The sequence below is a fragment of the Hirundo rustica genome, chromosome 21 (assembly GCF_015227805.2).
Source record: "Hirundo rustica isolate bHirRus1 chromosome 21, bHirRus1.pri.v3, whole genome shotgun sequence".
NCBI lineage: Eukaryota > Metazoa > Chordata > Aves > Passeriformes > Hirundinidae > Hirundo > Hirundo rustica.
The window spans coordinates 3,954,801-3,978,385 of NC_053470.1; the positions used below are offsets into that span (position 1 = coordinate 3,954,801).

General features: G+C 57.8%; 4 protein-coding genes across 5 annotated transcripts; 3 read left to right on the plus strand and 1 right to left on the minus strand.

Annotated features, from left to right (window-relative positions):
- Positions 1-224: 224 nt before the first annotated feature.
- Positions 225-10,454, plus strand: BTK (Bruton tyrosine kinase). The gene is made up of 19 exons (XM_040084141.1): positions 225-284; positions 3,137-3,302; positions 3,437-3,535; positions 3,774-3,842; positions 4,335-4,416; positions 5,672-5,800; positions 5,907-5,974; positions 6,473-6,654; positions 6,944-7,006; positions 7,225-7,279; positions 7,601-7,683; positions 7,793-7,920; positions 8,064-8,138; positions 8,480-8,651; positions 8,859-9,075; positions 9,323-9,387; positions 9,841-9,959; positions 10,069-10,226; positions 10,334-10,454. The coding sequence occupies exons 2-19, from the start codon at positions 3,162-3,164 to the stop codon at positions 10,403-10,405; spliced, it is 1,977 nt and encodes a 658-aa protein (XP_039940075.1). The 5' UTR covers positions 225-284; positions 3,137-3,161; the 3' UTR covers positions 10,406-10,454.
- An 857-nt stretch (positions 10,455-11,311) lies between these two features.
- TIMM8A (translocase of inner mitochondrial membrane 8A) lies at positions 11,312-12,513 on the plus strand. The gene is made up of 2 exons (XM_040084145.2): positions 11,312-11,484; positions 11,767-12,513. The coding sequence occupies exons 1-2, from the start codon at positions 11,362-11,364 to the stop codon at positions 11,926-11,928; spliced, it is 285 nt and encodes a 94-aa protein (XP_039940079.1). The 5' UTR covers positions 11,312-11,361; the 3' UTR covers positions 11,929-12,513.
- Positions 12,514-12,815: 302 nt separating this feature from the next.
- On the minus strand, positions 12,816-17,719 carry LOC120762105 (magnesium transporter NIPA2-like). 2 transcript variants are annotated; one of them, XM_040084143.2, is made up of 5 exons: positions 17,165-17,719; positions 17,008-17,064; positions 15,881-15,971; positions 15,583-15,743; positions 12,816-14,658 (listed from the first exon to the last, which is right to left on the minus strand). In XM_040084143.2, the coding sequence occupies exons 1-5, from the start codon at positions 17,280-17,282 to the stop codon at positions 14,036-14,038; spliced, it is 1,050 nt and encodes a 349-aa protein (XP_039940077.1). In that variant the 5' UTR covers positions 17,283-17,719; the 3' UTR covers positions 12,816-14,035. The 2 variants fall into 2 exon arrangements, with proteins under 2 accessions (XP_039940077.1, XP_039940078.1); XM_040084144.2 differs by lacking the exon at positions 17,008-17,064.
- Positions 17,720-17,771: 52 nt separating this feature from the next.
- On the plus strand, positions 17,772-23,342 carry TAF7L (TATA-box binding protein associated factor 7 like). Its single transcript, XM_040084142.2, has 11 exons — positions 17,772-17,997; positions 18,859-18,937; positions 19,102-19,235; positions 19,577-19,703; positions 19,902-19,960; positions 20,971-21,043; positions 21,445-21,561; positions 21,656-21,844; positions 21,945-22,057; positions 22,335-22,394; positions 22,933-23,342. Exons 1-11 carry the CDS (start codon positions 17,932-17,934, stop codon positions 22,975-22,977), a joined length of 1,062 nt encoding a protein of 353 aa, XP_039940076.1. The 5' UTR covers positions 17,772-17,931; the 3' UTR covers positions 22,978-23,342.
- The last annotated feature ends 243 nt before the right edge of the window (positions 23,343-23,585 follow it).

The following is a 23,585-nucleotide window of genomic DNA, read 5'->3' on the forward strand; positions in this document are numbered from 1 at the left end:
AAACACCTGGCACTGCCCACAGCCCGGGGCAGGCTCCGGCCACGGCCGGCGTCCCGGTGACCCCGCAGCAATGGCCCAGCTGTCTGCAGGAGGAAACACAAATGCTGCCTTTGAGTCAGAAAACTAAAAAAGGGGAACCGAAAGGGTGGGGTTGGCCAGCCCCGTCCTTCCTCCCTGCGCACCCTGCCGCCTCTCCTCGTCCCTGCTGCCACAGCCACCCCAAGCCGCCGGGGTGGGCGCGCGGTGGGACCCCCGGCTGGCCGGAGCGGCGGCGGGAGGGCTCGGTGAGTGTGGAGCCCCTGGAGCCAGGGCACGGGGCAGTGCTGGGCTCCTGGGAACCAGCGGGAACCCTGCTGAAGTGGCTGTGGGACAGCCGGGGTGGTGGGAGGCTCCATGTGGCCTGTGCTGGTGGCCTCACGCCTCCGCTGGGCTCCTCGGGGGCAGGAGAGCCACGCTGGGCACAGGACGCGTGGTGCAGGGAGCCGAGCTGGGAGGGCTCTGCCTTGTCCCTCTGAGCGGTTCCAAGCAGGTGGCATGCGACCCCGGTCACCTGGCCGTGGGGCTGTGGGGTGCAGTGGGGCAGGCTGTGCTGGAGCAGGGAATCACAGGGGTGTGGACACCGGGGACCCCAGGGGTGGCCGAGAGCAGGGGTTGGTGCTCTGCCAGCGTCTTTGGCCATCCTTCAGCCGTGCTTTTTGCAGTGGGCACTGCTGGGCTGCAGCTCTGGGTCTGCTCACGACCCTCTCCCATGCAGGAGGTTTCCCCCTCTGTCCCCCCCCACCCATCATTTTTGTCACCCTCGGGGCCCAACGTGAAACATGGGGGCTGTGACGTTTGTCACTCACTCTCTGTCACCCTCCCCTCTTGTCCCAGGCACGGCAGGTCCCTGCCAGCCCCACATCAACCGGCAGCGGCCAGAGCTTGGCTGTGGAGGAGGGATGGCCCGGGGACCCTGGTGGGACACAGCGTGCAGTGGCATGAGGCCAGCAGCGTGTGCTGGTCCTGGTGGTCACCCAGCACGCTGGGCCGAGGTGTGAGCACGGCAGGAAGTCACACTAGCTGCAGGGGGGGACACAGGACACGCTTCCACCCCCCCCAACTCGTCGCTCTGCTGTCACAGCACAGCAGCGGTGGCTGCGGGGGTGAGCCCTGCCGAGGACAGGCAGGGACAGAGCGGGTCTGGTGGCAGTGCTGGGCACAGGGAGGCTGTGCCACGATGGGGCACAAACAGACCCTCATTGTCCTTTCCCCTCTGGCAGTTCCACCCGGAGGACACGGTGAGGACGTGTCCCTCCTGCCTGGCACTGCTGGCCATGACCCCGCTGCTGTGACTCCAGGTAAAGCTCCAGGGACCCGGCGCCGCAGGACCTGGAGCCCAGGGCCCCTCTGCTCAGCCCCTGTGGCACTGGGAGCCCTCCTGCTCTTGGGACGCAGCCACGCTTTCTATGTAGGGAAAATGAGGCACAGGGCTGCAGGGTGGTCCTGGGATCACTCTGGGCTCATCCAGCACCCTGCCAGCAGTCTGGGGGTCAGGGGCCACACCAGCCACCTGCAGGGACCCCAGATCCCCCCTCCTGAGGCCTCAATCAGCACACTCAGGCTGCTGGGTTTTTTTCCCAAAAGACTCTGATGACTAATTCTTTAAGCTGGGCTTTTTTGACCACCCAAACAAGCTGGGAACGTCCGAGCCATAAGAGCCACAAGGAGGGAAGAGGGAAGCCTGGCAGAGGGAATCCTGCTTGTTCCCAGCCTCCCTGGGGACTGCAGGGCAGGGGCTGTGCTGGGAGGCTCTGGAATTTGCCAGCTGATGGGAGGACACCTCTGCTCCTTGTCCCCAAGCTGGGGCTTGCCCTGGAGAGAGGCACAGTGTATGGGACTGGACCCTGGCATCTTTTATCCCCGCCGTTGGGAGTAAGGCAATGTCCATCTCTTGTGTGGGGAGAGCGGATGGAGTACTCAGCTGGGGAATGGGGAGCTGAACCCCCAACTCTGGCTCACCTCTGAGCCTCCCCCCCAGGAGATGGGCTGTGGGGAGCAGAGGAGAAAACCCGCTTCTCTCAGGTTGCTTTCCTAAGCTGTGCTTATGGGAGGAGAAAAGGGAACGAGGTGAGGGTGAAGGGGAAGCAGGGACAGTAGGTGGTCAGGCAGGAGACACGGAGCCAGGCTCCAGGGGATCACAGAGCAGCAGTGCCTCACACAGCTCACTCACAGCTCCCCAGACTGCAGTCAGGTGCTGGTCACAGCCCACAGCTCCAGCCTCGTGGCTCTGGGGGTGCTGGGCCCACCTGGGGGTCACAGTTCCTGGGTACAGCATGGGGTGAGATGCACAGGCTGCTCCAAGAGCTGAGCCAGGGCAATTCCCAGCCCCTAAAGGCCAGGCAGCAGTGAGATGCAGGGCTCCGTGAGCCCTTTCCTGCCCTGCCCTTCCCTGGAGAGGCTCAGGGGAGCTTTGCTGATGGCTGGGCAGGATTTAACCCCTCTGCCTGCTGGCTGGAGGCAGCCCTTCAAGCCTGGCCACTGACAGATGCTGCTCACAGGAGAGGAAGCGAGGGGACTGAGCTCCATCCCTGCGCTCCTGCAGGCTCCATGGACACACAGGGCAAGGGTGACTTCGGAGCTGCTCCGTGCTCCTGGCAGCACTGCACTGTGACTTTTCAGGGCCAGGGCTTTTGAGGGACTGGTCTCCCGTGACCACCCCTCGCACGCTGCCAAGTCAGCAGGTCCCCAGCACCAAGTGGCTGCGGTGGGGCAGGAGGAAACAGCCCACACAGGCTCACATGCACAGAGCCGGAGGGGAGGAGCGCCCGCGGTGTCACGGCCGGCCCCGCGCTCCTCCCTGGGGCTCCAAGCTTCCCCCCCTTTCCCTCTTTCTCCAGCTCTCTGTCCATCTTGCGGATCCTGGGCGCCTCTTCAGCAGAAGGAGCCACCCGGGTGGTGGCTTGGTCTGCAGCCCGGTGTGGGAGAGGGGCTGGGAGAGGTCACATCACAAACAAGCCACGCTGCCCTGGCCTCACACCCCTGTGGGGGTCTCAGCACCCTCTGTCTGCCCTGGGGGCAAGGGGGAGAGTGCACCTGAGTGAGGTCCGGCAGGTTTCGGGCTGAGCAAGCGCCGTGTCAGCTTTGTCTTGCCCCGCAGCACGGGGGAGCCCGGGGGGGTTGACATGGCCAGCGTCATCCTGGAGAGCATCTTCCTGAAGCGCTCGCAGCAGAAGAAGAAAACATCTCCCCTCAACTTCAAGAAGCGCCTGTTCCTGCTGACGGAGAGCAAGCTGTCCTACTACGAGTATGACTTTGAGAGGGGGGTGAGTCTGCAGCCACGGGGGCTGCGCCAGTGTCACCAGCTGTCCCTTGCCGGGGTGGTTGGACGGGGAGAGGGCTTTGAGTCTCTCCAGGTTCTCCACTCGGTGACCGTTCGAACCGAGGCTGTCTCTTGCAGCGCCGGGGCAGTAAGAAGGGCTCCGTGGACGTTGAGAAGATCACTTGTGTGGAGACAGTGGCACCTGAAAACAACCCTCCCCCTGAGCGGCAGGCCCCGGTGAGGAGGGTCCCCGGGTCCCTGCATCCGTCCCCTCGCTGGGGGAGCAGGGAGAGTCCCTGGGGTGGTGGCAGTGGGGGACAGCCCTGCTTGGCGTGGAGGGGCTCTGTCCATCCCAAACCAGGGGTCCAGCCTGATGCAGAGCTGGGGGATGCCAAAAGCCGTGGGTCTGCTCCAGAGGAGATGCCAGCAGCCGAGCAACAGGATGCCAGCATCCATCTGTGCCTCTCTCTTCCAGAGGAAAGGGGAGGATTACAACAACATGGAGCAGATCTCCATCATCGAACGGTTCCCCTACCCCTTCCAGGTGAGCTTTCTTTGCTGGTCCACTCTGCCTGGCGGCAGATCCTGAGAGGAGGACCCCACAGGGGCCTGGGGTCACACTTGGCATCACTGCCCCAGCGTCAGGTGTCACTCAGCTGCTCGGAGACACTCTGCTGCTGTCCACACTGCTCGGGGCAGCCAGGCGAGCCTCTTTGAGCTGCAAGCCAGCTGTTTGAGATGCAAACCTGCTCCTGAGCTCTGTCCTGCCCCTGGCTGACGCTGGAGGGGTGCTGGCTGCACACTCAGCCCCCCAGCCCAGCTGCCTGCCCTGCCGGCACCCAACGCACCCCCGGCGCACCCGAAAGTCAGAGAAGGAAGTGGAAAGTCTCGGGGGAGGGGGCTTATTTTTAACCTCTTGGTCACGGTCCCGCGAGCACTGTGCAGGGCAGACACGGGCAGGGCCTGCTCGGGGCGGCCACCAAGCTGGGCTGGCCCCGTGCCCACCCTGAGAGCCCTGCCCGCGCTGGTCCCGCAGGTGGTCTACGACGAAGGGCCCCTCTACATCTTCTCCCCCACGGAGGAGCTGCGCAAGCGCTGGATCCATCAGCTGAAGAGCGGTGAGTGCTGGGGCTCTGCAGCTCCCTTGGGCGCTCAGCTGTGCCTGCACCTGCCCCGCGGTGCCAGGCTGCCAGGGGCTCGCTGGCTCCTGGGTTATCTGTGCCAGAGCAGGCTCAGAAATCGTCGAGGGCAAGAGGAAATAGCAGATGCGGCCGTGCAGCTCAGCTGCTCTTCTTGGCATGTGAGGGCTGAGTGCCCAGTTCTTCAGGAAACATGCACCACAAGGCTGCTGGGGAGCCGGGGAGCATCAATCCCAAAGCACCCCGAGCCTCTCTGGGCGATGCTGAGCTAATGCTCAGCTGCGTGGGTGCTCCCTCCTCGAGCTGTGAGCGTGTTGCAGCAGCAACAAGGGGCTCCGACCACCCAAAGCCTGCTGGAGCCGCCTGCGTGTGCCTGCTGGAGCGTGTGTGCGTGCCTCTCTGTGGCTTTGTGCTGGCAGGGTGGGATTAGCTGCCTGAGTTGACACGGGGAAGTTGGCTCGAGCGAGGCGGAAGAGGGGCAGGCTGATAACGGGGAAGTCGGTTATCTCACAAGAGCCCCAGCAGAGCAGCCAGCACTCTCCCCACTTCCCTGCTGAGGGAGGGGGGTTGCTCCGGCAGCTCGAGCCAGTGTAGAATGCACAGGGAAAGGAGAGAAAATGCTGCTTTTTTGCTGACAGGGTGTCCTCCTCTTACTCCACCCGAGAACGGGCTGTGGGCCAGCCCCAGGCTGTTGGCAGGGTTTTGGCACATCCAGTTGTGCCTCTAGCCTGGGGAGAACATGAGGAAGCTGGCCAGCCTGCCTGGCCAGGGAATATTCTCCGTGCAAGGGAAGTGCCTGAGCAGGCACAGGGCGGTGGCAGTGCCCTCCTCTCCTCATGGAAAAGCCAGGCACAGCACTGGCACTTCTGGAAAAAAAAAAGAGCTCAAAGGAGCTGTGAACCATGGGCCAGAGCAGCCTGGGGGTTGTTGGATATTTTGGCTGGCAGGAGGGCCAGGTCATTCTGTGACTGGCTCCCAGCGTGCTCATGCCCCTCTGCAGAGCTGCTCAAGAGCTCGAATCAGACCTGAGAGCCAAGCCTGGCCCTTCCCTCGCATTGCCACAGCACTGAAACAAGACAGCAAGCTGAGGGAAGCATCAGGGCACGGGGGACAGCAGCACAGCTGAGAGGGAACGATTTAATGCAGCTGACCTCAGATTCAGGGAGCAGAGAGCTCTTGCAGCAGGCTGGGGACACAGCCCTGGGTCACACACATCTCCCCTCCTGTGCCACAGTGATTCGGTACAACAGCGACCTGGTCCAGAAGTACCACCCCTGCTTCTGGATCGACGGCCAGTACCTGTGCTGCTCCCAGACAGCCAAGAACGCCATGGGCTGCCAGATTCTGGAGAGCAGGAACGGCAGTAAGACACCAGGAACCCTCCCACGGCCTCATCCCCCTGCCCTGGGGACCACCACAGCACAGAGCCAGGGATCTTTTCTCACCTTAGCCCCTCCTCTGTCCCCAAGGTTTAAAAGTCGGGCGGTCGCATCGCAAGACGAAGAAGCCCCTGCCCCCAACTCCTGAGGAGGACCAGGTAAAGGCCAATGTCGGGGTTTGCTCCAAGGGGCTGGAGAAGAGGTCTGCCTGGAGAAAGCCAACGTGTTCAGTGGCTGCTCAGAGGTGTACAGGCCAGGACTCTGCTCTGGGGAGGGAGGGCAGTGATGGTGAGCTAAGGGAGAAGGAGCTTGAAGCAGGGGATGGAGCCCAAAGGCCAGTAGGAAAGTCAAATTATCTCAGCTCTGAGGTTTCCCAGGGCAGCTGAGAGATTAAAGCCCTGATGTAGGCTGAAGGAGTCACAGGCTAAGCCAAAAGGTAAAGAGAAAACACTTACCTTTAGTGGAGATGGGAAAAAATGTTTTGATAAAAAGTGCAGGGAGACGAAATTGGTGTTCTGCTAGAGATACGTGTGGGAGCTGAGAGAAACACCGTGCTGAGACCACTGCCCTGCCAGGCTTGGGAAGGGTTTCACGTGGTGTGTGTGCAAGCCTGACCATGTCCCACGCTCTCCCTCTCTCTCCCTGTGACGAGGAAGATGGTGATGAAGCCTCTGCCTCCTGAGCCAGCCCCCAGCACAGCAGGGGAGATGAAGAAGGTGGTGGCCCTCTACAACTACGAGCCCATGAACGCGCAGGACCTGCAGCTGCAGAAGGGCGAGGAGTACTTCATCCTGGAGGAGAGCCACCTGCCCTGGTGGAAAGCCCTCGACAAGAGCGGGTGAGGGCTCTCAGTGCCCGTGGCTGTGGCTCTGCAGCGCTGCCCTGCCCCGGTGCTCAGGCACCGGTGGGCAAACGCAGCCCTTCGGCACCCGAGGCTGAGCACAGGCTGCCTGCCCGCCTTTGGGCTGCCCTGGGGAGGAGGCTCACACCAGCTCTGGGGTCAGCCCTCCCCAGATGGGTTTGCACCAAAGTTTTTGAGCCCGTTTCTACTCAGCCTCCTGAGACAGGAATATCCTTTCCCCTTGGCCTCCTCCATCGGAGTGTGACCAGCTCCTTTCTTCCTGCAGGAGAGAAGGATACATCCCCAGCAACTACGTCACTGAAACCAGAAATTCCCTGGAGATCTTTGAGTAAGGGAGGGCACAGAGACCTGGCGAGTTGCACTTGGTTGGAGACATTTTCCATTTGGTTGTAACCCTACGCAGCCCGTGAGCCCAGCCTGGCTGGGTCGTTCTCCCTCTCGCACATCCCCTGGCAGCTGTCCTTGCCCTGCTCTCTGCACCGCCTGTCCTGGCTGGGGACAGAGGTGCCTCTGGAGATGTCCCTGATGGTTGTGTCCCCGTTCCAGGTGGTACTCAAAGAATATCACTCGGAGCCAAGCAGAGCAGCTGCTGAAACAGGAGGTAAGTCTTGCCTCCCGAGGCTGGGTCTGTTCTACACACCAGCCTTCCACGGGCTGTTCTCACATTATGTCCAGCAACCCTGGCTTTTCTGGGAGGGAATTGCTGCCCCGACAGCCCCAGGAGCCTTCCCAATCCCAGTGTGAGCTCCTCCAGGCAGCCACTTCAGGAGGTGGCCCCCCATGCAGGGGCTGGAAGTAGGATCCCTCTGCTCTCTGCATCCTCTCCAGCCATGCTCTGATCTTCACTCACTTTAAGTTTTGCCTGCTACAGTCGCACACAGTCCCCACAAACACCCAGTGCCCTTTCCCCTTTCTGTTTTAGGGTAAGGAGGGGGGCTTCATTGTCCGAGATTCCACCAGCAAGACGGGGAAATACACTGTCTCTGTCTACGCCAAGTCCTCTGCGTAAGTGGCTCTAAGGACAGCCTGTTCCTCCCTCAGAGATCCCCTCCAGGCACCCCTCACCCTCTGCCTCTCCTCCCCATGGCACTGACCTGACGTTCTCCCTCCCCAGAGACCCCCAAGGCATGATCCGCCACTACGTCGTCTGCTGCACCCCCCAGAATCAGTATTACCTGGCAGAAAAGCACCTGTTCAACAGCATCCCAGAGCTGATCACGTACCACCAGCACAACTCTGCAGGTCAGTGCTCTGGAGACACAGCCAAGCCAGCCGTGTCTGCACTGGCACCGCGGTCTCCTCACCCTCCTGAGCCCTGAGCTGTGTTCCCTGCTGGAATGTGGCAGGTAAGCCTTAGAGTGGCAATCTCCGCTGCTGTGTTTCAGGGCTCATATCCAGACTGAAGTACCCCGTGTCCCAGCACAAGAAAAGCGCTCCTTCCACAGCTGGCCTTGGCTATGGTAAGCCAGCCTGGGCCACCTCGCACTTCCCTGGTGGCAGGGTTTGCTCCTGCCGGCAGCAACTGTCCCGGGCTGGGGTCCTGGCTGTCCCATGGCTCACAGCCTTCCCAGGAACCGCTTCCCAACTGCCCTCTGGTGACTGTATTGACCAAAAGGCTCCACAAGCTGCCTTGCTCCCATCCCCTGGAGGAACAGCTCTCCGATTTTGTGGATACCGTGGATAATTTTTCTGGCAGCAAACCCTTGTCAGCTTTTCTCAGGCTTGCTAGACCGGGTGGCTGGGAGCACCGTGCAGGGAGGTGACCTGCACCCACACTACACCCACACTCTGTGCCCTACAGGGTCGTGGGAGATCGACCCCAAGGATCTGACCTTCCTGAAGGAACTCGGGACGGGGCAGTTCGGCGTGGTGAAGTACGGGAAGTGGAGAGGCCAGTACAACGTCGCCATCAAGATGATCAGGGAGGGCTCCATGTCAGAGGACGAGTTTATTGATGAAGCCAAAGTCATGATGTAAGTGGCGAGCACCACGCAGGTCAGTGCTAGATGCTCCTTGCCCAAATGGCTGCAATCCTGCATCCAAGATCCCGCTGATTTTGTGCTGGTTTCTTGGTGAGGTTTTCAGAAGCACCTTCCCTTCCCAAGCTCTCCTTATTCACGGGTACTTCCTTTGCTGCCTGGCTTTCCAGATGCTCAGAATTGCCTTTGTCCCCAACACAGGAACCTGTCTCACGAGAAGCTGGTGCAGCTCTACGGGGTCTGCACCAAGCAGCGTCCCATCTTCATCATCACCGAGTACATGGCCAACGGCTGCCTCCTGAACTTCCTGAGGGAAACACGGCAGCGGTTCCAGCCTGCCGAGCTGCTGGAGATGTGCAAGGATGTCTGTGAAGCTATGGAGTACCTGGAATCCAAGCAGTTCCTGCACAGAGACCTGGTAGGGCTGTGGCTGCTTTGTTCAGGCAAAATCCCACCAGGGAAGTCGCCCCTACATAGATAAATAGGATGCTTGGAGGCCTCAGTTGCTCTCTGCTGAGGACTTTCTAGCTTGCCCCAGTCCAGGAGAACTTGCAGGACAAAGTGAGGTGTTTTATGGGTGGGGGTGAGATGAAGCTCACCTGCTGCAGGAGGATGGGAGGGGCAAGAGCGGGTAGAAGTAACTGCCTCCACCTCTCTGTTCACAGGCTGCTCGAAACTGTTTGGTGAACGACCAAGGAATTGTGAAAGTGTCAGATTTTGGTCTTTCCAGGTCTGGTAGATGTGTCTGTGTCACTCTCCTGTCTCAGTACCCCAGCTCCTCCTTCCAGCAATTCTACACTTTAGTCTTTTCCCCCGTCACCCTCCAGCTCTGCTTTCCCATTGTCTTCTCATTTCATCAGCCTGGCTCAACTTTCTGCCTCTCCACTTTGCACCATCCCTTTCTTACTTCCCCTGGCCTGTTCCCCCCATCTCTTTGCATCTAGTTTCCCCCACCTCCAGTCCCCTGGCTGCAGCTTTCTCTCCTCATCCGCATTCTGCTGTGCTTCCCTGTCAGCCGATCCCTTCTGCAATCCCGACTAACACACACTCACTGCAGAACCCCACACAGAGCTGCAGCCTCTGGTCGTTCTGAGCCGCCCATTCCTTTCGGGCTTGGTCAGTTGTGCGGAGGAGCAAAGTGCAAAATCCAAGTGAGGCACCCTGGTCCATTTCCCTGCTGCAGGTACGTGCTAGACGACGAGTACACAAGCTCCATGGGCTCCAAGTTTCCAGTGCGGTGGTCTCCTCCTGAAGTGCTGCTGTACAGCAAGTTCAGCAGCAAGTCTGACGTCTGGTCCTTCGGTAAGGGCACGGCATCGATGATTTGGAGGCCAGGAACTCCTCTGCAAACCAGGTGCAGGCACAGGTGCTCCAATGCCATGAGCTCTCCCTGCTGTTCTCCCCACCACAGGAGTCCTGATGTGGGAAGTTTACTCGCTGGGGAAGATGCCTTATGAGAGGTTTAACAACAACGAGACAACCGAGCACGTCATCCAAGGGCTGCGCCTGTACCGGCCGCAGGCGGCCTCGGAGCGGGTCTACGCCATCATGTACAGCTGCTGGCACGAGGTCAGTGCCTTTCACCCCCGGTGACACCTCCGGCCATCCTGGAGGGGTGTCGGGGCTCCCCAGGGTGCGGCCACAGGCTCCAGCCAGGCTCCCCTCTCACCCCACAGAAGCCTGAGGAGCGCCCCACCTTCACCGCGCTGCTGGGCGGCATCCTGGACATCGCCGACGAGGAGTGCTGACCGCGGGCACTGCCCGCTGAGCCCTGCCCAGCGCCGCCACTGCCCGGCGGGACACGGCCACACGCCGGGCGGCACGGCTGTCACGGACACGGCACCGGTGGGCAGGAGCCTGGGGACCCCCATGGATGCGCCCACAGCTCCATCACAGCTCCATGCTCAGAGCTCCATTGCGTTCTCAGAGCTCCATTGCATTCCCGGAGCTCCATCAGCGCCCTGGAGCTCAGTCACATGCTCAGAGCTCCGTCACTGCTCAGAGCTCTGTCACATCTCCGGAGTTCCATCACACCCCTGGAGCTTCATCACCGCCCTGGAGCTCCATCACATCCCCAGAACTCCATCAGCGCCCCGGAGCTCCATCACATGCCTGGAACTCCACTGCATCCCTGGAGCTCCATCACCACCCCAGAGCTCCATCACATGCCTGGAACTCCATTGCATCCCTGGAGCTCCATCACCTCCCGAGAGCTCCATCACCACCCCAGAGCTCCATCACATGCCTGGAACTCCATTGCATCCCTGGAACTCCATCACCACCCCAGAGCTCCATCACATGCCTGGAACTCCATTGCATCCCTGGAGCTCCATCACCTCCCGAAAGCTCCATCACTGCCCCGGAGCTCCACCACATGCCTGGAGCTCCATCACATGCTCTGAGCCCCATCACACCCCAGGAGCTCCATCGCACCCCGGAGCCCCACCACGGCCCCGGGGCTCCACCCCGCTCCTCTCCTCTCCTCTCTCCGCCCCGCTCTCTCTCCCGGTGCGCTCCCGGACAATAAACGGGTTCCACGGCCTCGCGGGCTGCGGGCGCTCCGCTCCGCCCGGCCGGCAGGGGGCGCGCGGCGGGCGGGCGCGCATGCGCAGGCGCGGGCGGAAGGGGCGGGCGCGGCACCGGCGGCACGTGAAGGTCGCGGCGCGGCGGCACCGGGAAGGGAGCGGCGCGCACCGGGAGCGCCATGGACGCGCCCTCCGCCGCCGGGCTGGGCGGGGCCGACCCCCAGCTCCAGCGCTTCATCGAGGTGGAGACGCAGAAGCAGCGCTTCCAGCAGCTGGTGCACCAGATGACCGAGCTCTGCTGGGTACGGGCGGCCGGCTCCGGTGACCCGGTGGCGATGGTGGGGCGAGGCGGGCTGGGAGGCTGCGCGGACCTTTGTCCCCCGGGAGGAGGCGGGGGGAGGGAGGAAGGAGGCTAATGGAGCCAAAACGGAGCCGCCGTGGGAGCAGCCCCGGCTCCGGTGAGCGGGAGGGGGCGGGGAGAGCCCCGCGTGGGGAGGGCTCGGGTCCCGGGAGGATCGGGGGTCCCGGGGCGGGTGGGGCTGGCTGCGGTGCCCCCGGGACCGACGGGACCCCGCTGTGTGCAGGAGAAGTGCATGGACAAGCCGGGCCCCAAGCTGGACAGCCGGGCCGAGACGTGCTTCGTGAACTGCGTGGAGCGCTTCATCGACACGAGCCAGTTCATCCTGAACCGGCTGGAGCAGACGCAGAAGTCCAAGTCGGCCTTTTCGGAGAGCCTGTCCGACTGAGCTGGACCCAGCCCCTCGCCCGTGCCCGCTCCGCTGCCCGAAGGAGCCAGGACCGGCTCGGGGCCGGGGGGGGGGGCGGTTAGGATTTAATTAAACGCCAGTCTCGGGGAAGTTGCAGCCAGATGAGAGCCCACGACAGACACGGGGACGCTCCGCGTCGGGGTGATGTGCTGCTCCCGGTGCCGTGCGGGGAGCGTTGGGAACGCGTCCCCTTGGCTGAGCACAGGGGCTGCTGCTGCTGCTGGTTTCACGGATGCTCCCGGCGCTGATGGGAAGCTGGGCTCTGGGTCGCTGCCTTAAACAGTGCTGCACAAACCAGCCCCGCTGGGCACATCCTCAGCTGCCCCCGGGCACCGTGGCTGCAGGCTGGGACGGGCTCCCTTGAGCAAGAAGAGCGTGTTGGGAACAGTGATCATCCCAGGCAGTGCCACTGCTGGAAAATACTTCCAGGCTTCCATAGGTAAATCATTCGTATGGCCAAGTGACCAATTTTCACACTGCAGCACAACTCTGTCGATGCTGATTTGCTCCATTAACTGCTTTCCCTGGGTAAATGTAATAAATATTAACTGGGTCAATTTTTAATATGAGACTCTCCTTTTTTCAGATAAATCCCTGCTGAGAATGGAAAATCTGGCCTTCTTATCACTCCCCCTCCTTCCCAGTGATCCTACTTAGGGCAAAATTAGTAGGAAGGGGGCATAACTGTCTTTTGGCTAGAGAAGGCCTTTTCTGAATTCTGATTTGTTGCTCAACTAATTCGGTCTCGTGAATCAGACTTGTCTCTGGGAGAGGCTGTGGCCTTTCCTCTTCTTCCCCAAAAGGTTAACAGCTCCTGCTGTCCTGGAGAGTCATTTCTTTAGAGATGGTAAATGCAGGGAATAACCAACCAGCTGCTTCATAACCTCGTGCACCTTCGCCTGTGGAGGTCTCTGGCAGGAGGCCTGTGGGTGTGTCTTCTGGACTTCTGCCCCCAGGACACAAAGAGGAGCTTCAAACTGGAAAAACAACCAACTGCTGGGAAGGCAGCAGCATTTCAGCAGTGCTCGTGTGCTGCAGGGCTCTGGGAAGCCTGGAGTGACACTGACAATGGCCAGGAGCTTGGTAAAGCTTGGTAAAGCAGTTCTGCACACAACCCACCACAGGGGCTGCTGGACAGAGCGTGTGAGCTCCTAAGGAGGGTGGTTTGTAGCCAGCAGCCTTCCCGGGAACAGACTCAGGGTGTGTTCAGCAGCCATGCAGATGTAAACCCATGGCAGTGAGCACACTGCTGTCTAGTTATCTGTCAGAAACTTACCTCAATAGCTAAGGACTAGCTTCCCAAAGTAGGTGATCCCCTCTCCTGTCCTAACTTGAGTTTCTCTGGAGCACTCACAGAGTTCTTCCTACCCCTGTGATCCTCCATGCCTTCCAGTGTTCTCCCAGCTCTTGGTGTAAGCATACCACTCAGCACTTGGTAACTGAGCAGATCAGATTTTAATAGGATACAGGAAGCTTCATCAACCTGCACGGCAGATGTTGCATGAAGAGGTTGGTCCCTCTGTAAGAGCCACAGCAGCATGTGGCAGCACCACTGAAGTTCCCAGTTCGGGCTGTGATCTGTTTTTGGATGTGAATCTGTAAATAAATTCTAGCAGAGTGAGCAAAACCAAGTAGTTGACAGAGGAATTTTTGCATTAATACTCTCTGTATGTCACCTTTAAAGCCAGACGTCCATTTTCTCTCTCTGTAACCTTAGCACCAGGTTAAATCATTTTGTAACTGTTAATTCTGAGCGTGAGCCTCCCCAAATGCGTGATCTGCCACGGAGTCAGGGTTAGCACTGTGTTAGTGCCACAGGCCTCTCTGCACGGCTGAGGTCTGAGTCCTGACGAGGGCTGATCAGTTCTTCACATGAAAGAACAGTGAAGAAGCTCAGGGTGCCAGGAACTGGGCAGTTCCCGGGGCTCCTGTCCGTAGCCACAGGAGGCTGCTGGCCCTGTCAGCCTCCTGTCAGCGTGGTGGTGCCTGGGGCAGGCAGAGGGTAACTCACAGCTCCTGGAGCTGTATGTACAGTCCTGGCAGTGGGAGCAGGAAGCCAGCAGTTCAAACGCTTCCTCACCTGCTTTCACTTCTCCTCCTCCTCCTCCTCTTCACTCCGAGAGCCCTTGTCCTCGGTGGGCAGCAGAGGCGGGTGCTGACAGGACTGATGTCTGTCTGCACCGCCCCAGGGCGGGTGTGGCTCTGCCCTGCCTGGCTGCAGGAAGAGGGGCAGGAGGCTGGGGGTGAAGGGCATGTCCCTGAAGGCGTGCAGGAGGAAGATGCCGGACACGATGGTGAGGAAGCCGCTGATGGAGCCGATGATGTTGTCCAGCACCATGTGCTGCCACTCCTTGAAGAGGATGGCTGAGCACATCATGACTGCTGTGGTGAAGAGCACGTAGTAAACGGGTGTGACCACGGAGGTGCTGAAAATGTCCAGGGCTTTGTTCAGGTAGTTGATCTGGATGCTGATGCAGATCACCAGGCACACCAGGAGCACCCAGCCCAGGGGTTCCTTCAGGACTGGCTTCCCAGAGAACAATTCCTTCAGGGCAATCCCCAGGCCTTTGACACAGGATACGGACAGAGAGCCAATGGCAGAGCAGACCAAAACATAAACCAGGACGTTGCTCTGTCCATATCGGGGTCCAGCCACAAAGATGAGCAGAAGGGAGCTCACCAGGACACACACAGCGAACACAATGAATCCTTGGGGAAAGAAAAATTGAAGAACTCCCATCAGAACACAGCAGCACCAGTGACAGATATGACTGAACAGCAAGCAGAGATGGAGGACAGGCAGGTAACTGCCCCCCTCAGCCTTTCTGTTCTCCATCTGAAGGGAACAGGGCTGGAAAGCCTGAGCAAAGCTGCAGAGAACAACAGCTCATTACAGTGTGATCACAAGTCAGGCTGTGGGGGATACAGTCTGCTGGGAGAGGCAGGGGCACAGTCAGGCTCCACAGCACTAACAGAGCTGGGGGGTTTTGACCAGTCCAGCAGGAGGCCCAGGAAGGTGACAGAAGGCTTTGGAAGCTGTGGCTGAACTCTGCAGACTGGTGGGATAAAAAGGAAAGTGCCATATCACAGGAATGCCCTGCCAGTGCTCCCCCTAATGAGCAGCAACATCTGCCTGTTACTCTGCTTTGCTCTTCTCCTTATGCTCCCTTCCTCCAGCTCTTTTGGCTTATTCTGCCATTTGTGCTATTGCCTACATCATATCCTTGAGACTGGATTCACCCTCTAACATAAATACCAGGACTGCCTCATCTTGGGCATAACTCCTTGAATTCTTTTGCCTTGAATTCTTCCGCCTGAATCTCCTCCCCTGTCTTCTCTCAGCCTCACCACTACCACCCTTATGTACAGGAATTCCCTCTGCCGTTCCTGGCACTGCCACAGGCCAATCCCTGCTCCTCACTTTTTGCATCTATACCTCACAGACAGTAAAAAAACCAAAAAAAAACCCCAAAACCCATCCCACTGGGTAATTATGAATGATTCCAGTGGGGTGTGCAGAACAAGAAACAGCTCAATTACCATTTAGTTCAGTCCTTCCCAATCTATCCTAGTTGTATCCCAACCTTTACTGTCGTTAACCTGAAGTCAACAGGAATCCTTTTATTTTAGTACCTGGATCCTTCAGCTTCTCTGCCATCGACTCCAGGCTGGAAACCTCTTCTTCCTGTGGAGCGTGGATCACCATCACAGTGGAGCCCAGGATACTCAGCATGCAGCCAATCTTCCCGTGAACATTCAGCTGCTCATTCAGGAAGATGGAAGACAGAACTGCACTGAAAAGGAAAAAAAAAAAAAAATCCAAAAAAACAATTAGGACAAGAAATGGATACCTGAGGGAAGAGAGCAGAGCAACTGATTTCGTCACGAAGGGCTGGTAGGTGAAGTGAGGCTGTTTTCTGAGGCTGCTTACCTAACAAGGACACTCAGAGCACCCAGTGGAGTTACCAGTGTTGCAGGGGCAAAGGCATAGGCGGCAAAATTCGCGGCTTCTCCGACTCCCACTGCAAGGGAAACTCCTGTGAGCGTTAAAGTGGGAGCAATCTGCCATAATACAAGTTTGAGTGTAGTCAGAAAAGCCTGAGTTTCCTCCTGAGCATCCTGTTTCCCTGAGGCAGGTTGAGCAACCAGGGAAGAACAGCACCGGCAAGAACAAGCAGAAACCCCACACAGGTTTTCTTGGGAGGAGAAGGCTCAGTGTTATGCACAGTGATCCTTAGTCACGTGTGCCTTGACAGTGAGCAGCAACCACAGGAAAGCAGTTTTGTAATTTCCACAAAGCTGAAAGACATCTGTCCTTTTCCTGGAGCAGCTTTTTAAAGGGTAAATCGGTTACAGTTGGTTCTTAACATTGAAAAGTATAAAGTAAAGCTGCTGAAATTGTTGTACACGGTGCTGGGTGTGCCATTATCCTACATCCTCAGGGCAGGCCACTTCAGAAGCACTCAACCCAACCCAGCTAAACCAGCTCCTCAACTCCTGCTTAGCAGAGAAACCTGATAATGCACAAGACTTTAGAATAGTTTAGTTACAATGAGATCAACATCATCATCAGAAACTTGGATAAAACTCAAGCAGTCAAACAAAAATGGCAGTAACGAAACATGAAATTGACTGGAAACAACCACAATCGACCACATTTGCACAAGGGAAGGCTCTGGAGTGACCTAATTGTGGATTTCCAGTATGCAAAGGGAGCCTCCAAGAAAGGGAGAGAGACTTTTTACAAGGGCATGTAGCGACAGGACAAGGGGGAATGGGCTGAAACTGAAAGCGAGTAGGTTTAGATAAGATACCAGGAAGAAATTCTTCCCTTTGAGGATGGTGAGGCCCTGGCACAGGGTGCCTAGAAAAGCTGTGGCTGCCCCATCCCAGGAAGTGTCCAATGCCAGGTTGGACAGGGCTCGGATCAACCTGGGATAGCGGGTGTTCCTGTGGGAGGGGGTTGGAACGAGATGATCTTTAAGGTCTCCACCAACCCAAAGCGCTCCGTGATCCCACGGTAAGTGTTCCTTGCCACAGTCCGAGCGCGGTACTTACTGCACAGCAGCCCTGCCCACCAAAGCCACTCTCGCAGGTACGCGTGCCCTCCTTGCCCTGAGTGGAGGGAACAAGCAAAAACCTCCGATGAAGCCAAACAAACTCGTCAGGAGCCTCGGGGGAAGCAGCGGCAGCAGCGCCCCGGGAGCGGCCGTACCTGCCCTGGCGCGGCCGCACAGCCGGAGCAGCCCCTTCTTCTTCAGCACGAAGCTGCCACCGATGAAGGCGCTGGAGGCCAGGGCCAGCCCCAGCCCCGCGCCGAACCCGGCCCCCATGGGCACCGGCACCTCCCCGGAGGAGCGGGGACGGAGCGGGGATGGAGAGGGGACGGAGCGGGGACGGAGAGGGGAGGGAGAGGGGACGGAGAGGGGATAGAGCGGGACTAGAATGGGGATGGAGTGGGACTGGAACGGGACAGGAACAGGGAAGGAGTGGGGACGGAGCGGGACAGGCACGAGACAGGAACGGGACAGGAACAGGGAAGGAGCGGGACAGGAACAGGTACGGAGCGGGGATGGAACGGGACAGGAACAGGGAAGGAGCGGGACTGGAACGGGGATGGAACGGGACAGGAACAGGGATGGAGCGGGACTGGAACGGGGATGGAAGGGGACAGGAACAGGGAAGGACCGGGACAGAAGCGGGACAGGAACAGGGAAGGAGCAGGACTGGAACGGGACAGGAACAGAGAAGTACCGCGACAGAACGGGACAGGAACAGGCAAGGAGCGGAAGGGGCGGTGCACCGGGCGCAGCTTCCGCGGGGCGGGCGGAGCCGGGAGCGGGGCCGGGCCCGTTTACAGGCCCGGAACCGGGCTGCGGGGGCTCTGGCGGCCGGGCCGGGCCGGGCCGGGCTCTCGGTGCAGGAGCCTTCCCCAGGGCGAGGTGCCGGCGCGTTTGTGGCAGAGCGGGAGGAGGAGCAGGGATGAGCAAGGGCAAGGACGATGCTCCGCACGAACTCGAGAGCCAGTTCGTGCTGCGGCTGCCGCCGGTAAGAGGCCGGGCCCGGCCGGTCACAGCGAGCTCAGCCTGCGGGAGGCCGCAGCAGGGCGCTGGGGAAGCTGCGGGTCTGGGAAGGGATGTGGAAGCAGGCCGGGTGCTTTGGGGCATGGCTGGCCCATTCCCATCCTTTTGAGAGGTGCTCCTGACACTCAGAGCAGGAGGATCAGAGGCAGCCTAGAGGGTTTGGGAGGATCTTTCTGTAAGGGTAGAGGTTTAACAAGTACCGGCTCTTTAGTAGCAGTGGCTATAAGTACCCTTGTTGCTTAAAGCTGAGACTCTCTTTTTCTGGTGCCCAGGAAAGTGGGATGACAGGATGATAAACCAAAGCACAAGTTCGACCTCACCATGAGGAAGAACTTTCCACTGAGAGTGGCAGAGCACGGAAAGAGCTGCCCATGGGGGTTGTGGAATCGCCCTCTCTGGAGGCATCCCCAACCTACCTGGATGTGTACGTGTATCACCTGCTTCAGGTGACCCTGCCTTGGCAGAGGGGTTGGACTGGATGATCTCTTCCAACCCCGGTTATTCTGGGATTCTGTAAGGCTGTGTCCTGCTGAGACTATGAGGGCTTGGTGAGGGCAGCTCTAGTGCCCACAGTGCTGTGAAGGTGTCTCTGCCAGGGACCTCACATCACTGTCACAGCTGTGTTGTGCCAGGGCTATGGAGAGCACTGGGAATCGCAGAGCCCCGGCGTTAATGTGTTGTTGGGAGGAGGGTGCAGCTCACCGTGGCTCTTTGCAGTTGCTGTCCAGCACGTGGATGGCAGGTGTTTAAAGCTGGGTAGGTTGGGCAGAAGCCTTTGGTAATTGTTGGAGGAAGCACACCCGCTCCTGAAGAATTCCCTCCTCAGGAATATGCCTCGACTGTGCGGCGAGCAGTCCAGTCTGGGAATGTCAACCTGAAGGACAGGCTCACCATCGAGCTGCACGGTGAGTGAGCACGGCCAGGCCATCTGGTGCAGGCACCCCTGCCTGTGCACAGGTGAAGCTGTGCCCCTTGCGTGTGTTGTCCTGTGAGGTTCCTGCTGCCCGGGGCTGTATCGCCCAGGGTGGCTGTTGAGCCACGGCACTGAGCTGTGCCCGGTTCTCCCCAGCGGACGGGCGCCATGGCATTGTCCGTGTGGACCGGGTGCCGCTGGCAGCCAAGCTGGTGGATCTGCCCTGCATCATCGAGAGCTTAAAAACCATTGACAAGAAAACCTTCTACAAGACAGCGGATATCTGCCAGGTATGAGCTGTCCTTGCCTGCACCAACAGCTTAATTCATTGCTCCCCTCTCCAGGAAAACCCTGGTACACTTTGGCAACTGGACACCCATTATAACGTACCTAATTCCTGTATCTCACAGTATTAGCAGTTTAAAATTCCCTGTTCCACTTGTTTAGAAACCTCATTCCTGAAGTGTGAGATGTGAATGGTCCTTGTGACAGCTTAACTGCTGCTGTATCCAGCTGAGCTGGGGATGCAGCTGTGTCTCCCACACCTCGTGCCCCTGAATCCCTTTGACTCACAGTACGCAGCAGGCAGTCACTGTTCCTTCACATCCTTGTGTTCATGTGGGGATTCCAGATGCTCGTCTGCACTGTGGATGGTGATCTCTACCCGCCTTTGGAAGAGCAAACTGTGACCGCTGACCCCAAGGCAAACAAGAAGAAGGACAAGGACAGAGAGAAGAAGTTCATATGGAACCATGGCAGTGAGTAGAGGCTGTGCCAATCCCCTCCACCCCAGTACCCCGTGTCTGAGCAGGGTGCTCACAGCTGCCGGGTACTGGTGGTGCTGCTGCTCCTTTCCATGGCTCTCTCTGGTGCAGAAGGGATCTTCTCCCTTCTGGCACGTGCTTCTCTCACTGGGCCATCTGCCTGACACATCAAATCTGCTTCCTCTGTCACAGTCACTCTTCCCCTGAAAAATGTACGCAAGCGGCGATTCCGGAAGACAGCTAAGAAGAAGGTGAGTTGCTTCTCACCCAGAGGCAGATGAAATATCCAAGGGCTAGGAGGGCAGAGACATTAGAGCTGTAACTGTGATTGGTCCAAAGTCCTATGTTTTCTTAACATTTGTTCATTCTTCCTTGCCTGAGATGAGGGTGAGGGTAGATTAGTAGATTTAAACACTTCTTTGGGTGGTTCCTCTGTGTTTTCCAAGATGCTCCTGAGGGGAAAATCCTCTGTGCAGAGTACCGCTGGGCCTCATTCCTGCGGCTGCCTTGCCACACCACATCTCTTCCTGCTCATAGAGAAGAAAGGAAGAAAGACTCGCATGGAAATGAGGCTTCACTCATTCCTGCTTTCCCAGCTTAAATCTTCTCTGTATGCATGGCCCATTCCCTTCCCCAAATAGTACCACTGTCACTTCAGCCGGGGGAGTGACAACAGATGGAGCTCAGAGACTGTCTCTGTGCATATGCACAAGCCAGGCAAGGTGTTGGGGAGATGCAGCACCCTGAGGCTGGGAAGACTTGTTCTTCTCTCCTTTGCAGTTTCTGAGAACAGGGTTGAGTGTGATTTTTGCATGACATTTGGGAAACAAATTACTTGAGACGTTCTTGTAGCCCACAGGAGAGGTTTGATACCACTGCAGTAAAATTCCTGACTAATTTAAAAATGTAAAATGAAGCCTTCTTTGGAGTGGGATGGGAAGGAGTTGAGTTGAGTTGAGTTCAGTTCAGTTGACCATCATCACCTCAAGGACTTTCTGCATAAACACAGGAAGTGTTACAAAATATGAAGTATAAGCAGAAAAGTGAGAGGACCCAACCTACCAAGGTACAAAAAAGATGGATTGGTTTTGGGGGGTTGCATAAATTACTTCACAGTTAAATATGAGCAAATTCTGAGCAGAAAGCAGAAGATAAGAAAGCCTTGAAACAGCACTCTGTCCAGAGGTGAAGGCTTGTAGTTGGCCAGCACCAGCAGCTGCATTTAACAGTGTCTGTGTTCTCTTTCCCCTCTGTGACACAGTATATCGAATCTCCTGATGTGGAAAAAGAGGTGAAGCGTCTCCTGAGCACCGATGCTGAGGCTGTCAGTGTCCGTATCCTTTTACAGGGAAAATAAGCTCAAGAGTAGGTCAGGATGTGTGTGTGACCTGGTGGCTCTGGAAAGAACGAGCTGAGCTCTGCGTGGGTGTGGGACACTGGGAGATAAACACACCAGAGGCACTGAGGTTTTGGAGCTTCATCTTTGCCTTGTTCAAAGCTTATTGTTTCCTCAAGGTGATCTTTCTTGTGGACTGTGCAGCTGCACTGAGAAGGAACGGAAATAGCAGAAGAGAAGTCATCAGAGAAGGGGTCTGGGATGTTTCGTTCTGGGTATCCATAGGTGCAAAGCCAGACTGGTTGGAGTGGCAAGGATCTGGCATTTTTAGCCTCTTCCATCACAACTGCATCTCTGAAGCTCCTCTTTTTCCCTTGACTCACCTGTTGCTGCTGTCAGGCTGGGAAGTCATTGCTGAAGATGAAACAAAAGAAGTGGACAACCATGGTTCACTCACCAGCCTGGACATCTCCTCCCCAGGGATGTCGGGGCATAAGCAAGGCCATGGCTCCTCAGGTGCAGTGGGGAAGGTGTTTTATTTCTAGCTGTGGTCCCTGGCAGGCAAAGGGCACTGACACAGCAGTGTTTTAACTCTTTTGCTCCTGTTTAGAACACGATGAACTGCGGGAGATATTTAATGATATCAGCAGCAGCAGCGAGGATGAAGATGAGCGGGATCATCACGATGATGAAGACCTGAACATCATGGACACTGAGGAAGACCTGGAGAGACAGCTGCAGGACAAGCTGAATGAGTCTGATGGGCAGCAGCAGGAGAATGAGGGCTCCAACCAGATCGGTGAGTGGGCAGCAGAGCAGGGCAGAGTTATTGGGACGCCAGGCAGGCTGTGCTTCCCACTCTGCTGCTGCTCTGGGTCTGAGCTCACTCTCCCTTCCAGCCATGGGCATCCAGAAACAGATTGACAACCTGAAAAGTAAACTCCAGGAGACTCAAGATAGGAGGAAGCGCCAGGAAGATCTCATCATGAAAGTGGAGAACCTTGCCCTCAAGGTGAGAGCTCACCTGGGGTCTCCTCAAACCTTCTTGACACTGGCTCACCATTAGATCCAGCAGGCTGATTTGGAGAAGCCAGGAGCTTTTTCCTGCTGGGTTAAAAATAGCTGTGGTGTGCTGTACACCCTCCAGAATTTCCCCTTGGAGGCAAAGTAGCCTGTGAAGCTGGAGGAGACAAGGGAGTGGCTGTCAGTGCACCATTTGACACGCTGCAGCAGCACCCGTTCTGTTGAGAACACACTGGTGACTGTGCTCTCCACGTTTGTATCTGCAGACCCGTCTCCAGGCCGTGCTGGATGAGTTCAAGCAGCAGGAAGAGCGAGAGAAGCAGCAGGTGAGGAAACTCCCAGAGTGGAGTGGGAGGCACTGGGGCACAGCGCCGTTCTAGGCTTGGTCTGACGGAGTTCCTCGAGTCTTCTACCACAGCAGCTGCTGTGAACTGCAGTGTCCCAGGTCAGGTGGGGTTGTACCTCACCTCTGGTTGCATGGAGCCTCCCAAGGCAGAAGGAAATACAAGGAGCAGGGTTGACTGCGGCCTCCCTTCTAGAGGAGCCAAAACACGTCCAGTCAGCAGTCCAGAGCTGCCAGGATTTCTGCCTGGGGTAAAACACGGTACACAAACTGTTAGCACCCATGTACAAGGAAGGCAGTAGCTGTAGGGTTGTGGGCAGCTCTGTTCCAGCCAGGTTCTGACTCTCAGATCCCTGTGGGCAGTGCCAGTTCTGTCCCAGAGGAGCCCAAGCACAGCTCCAGGCAGTACACAGGGAGAGCAGCCACCGGAGTGGGTGGAAGATGGGCAAGAACACGGAAGTGCTGCGGCTGCCCGCGCTCCCAGTTGTGCCTTACTGTAATGTCTCATTCCTTCTTCCCAGATGGCGTCCCTGCAGGAGCAGTTGGAGTCCCTCATGGAGAAGTGAGGAGTGGGCCTGGGTCTTCCTGAGCAGAGCTGGGGGTGGTGGTCACCTGCCACTCTGAGGTCTTTGCTTCAGTCTCGCGCTTCTGCTGCCACATGTGGGCAGTGGTAGAGGGTCCATGTCCAGAGCTGATTTCACATCCACTGTGCTGGGTTTGGCTGGTGGAGCTAAAGAATTGGACTGTGCCTGTGAGAGCAGCCAAAACAACAGATTTACTGTAAATAGTCAGCACTGGCTTCCCCAGGACAGCACAGTGCTGGTTTCTTACTGAGTCTTGGGCTTGATGGGCTGTGGTCTGGGAACAGTTTGTTCTTGTGTTTGAGGAATGCTTATATCTGCAAACCAAACTCAATAAAGTTTCCTTTTCAGCCCTGGTCTGTTCCTTTGTGGTCTCCCAACCACACAGCCCCTGGCAGGGAACCATGCCTGGGCACCTCTGGTGGGGCACTGCCGGGCTCCTTCCCCAAAGTGCTCTCGGTGGAGCTGGGTCAAAAGTGCTGTCACTCGGTGGAAGGAACGAGGCCCTCCTGATCAGGGAGTTCCTGTAATTCCTCATAGACTGTGCAAGCAAATCCCAGATTAACCTGACAGGGTGGGAAGAGGATTAGAAG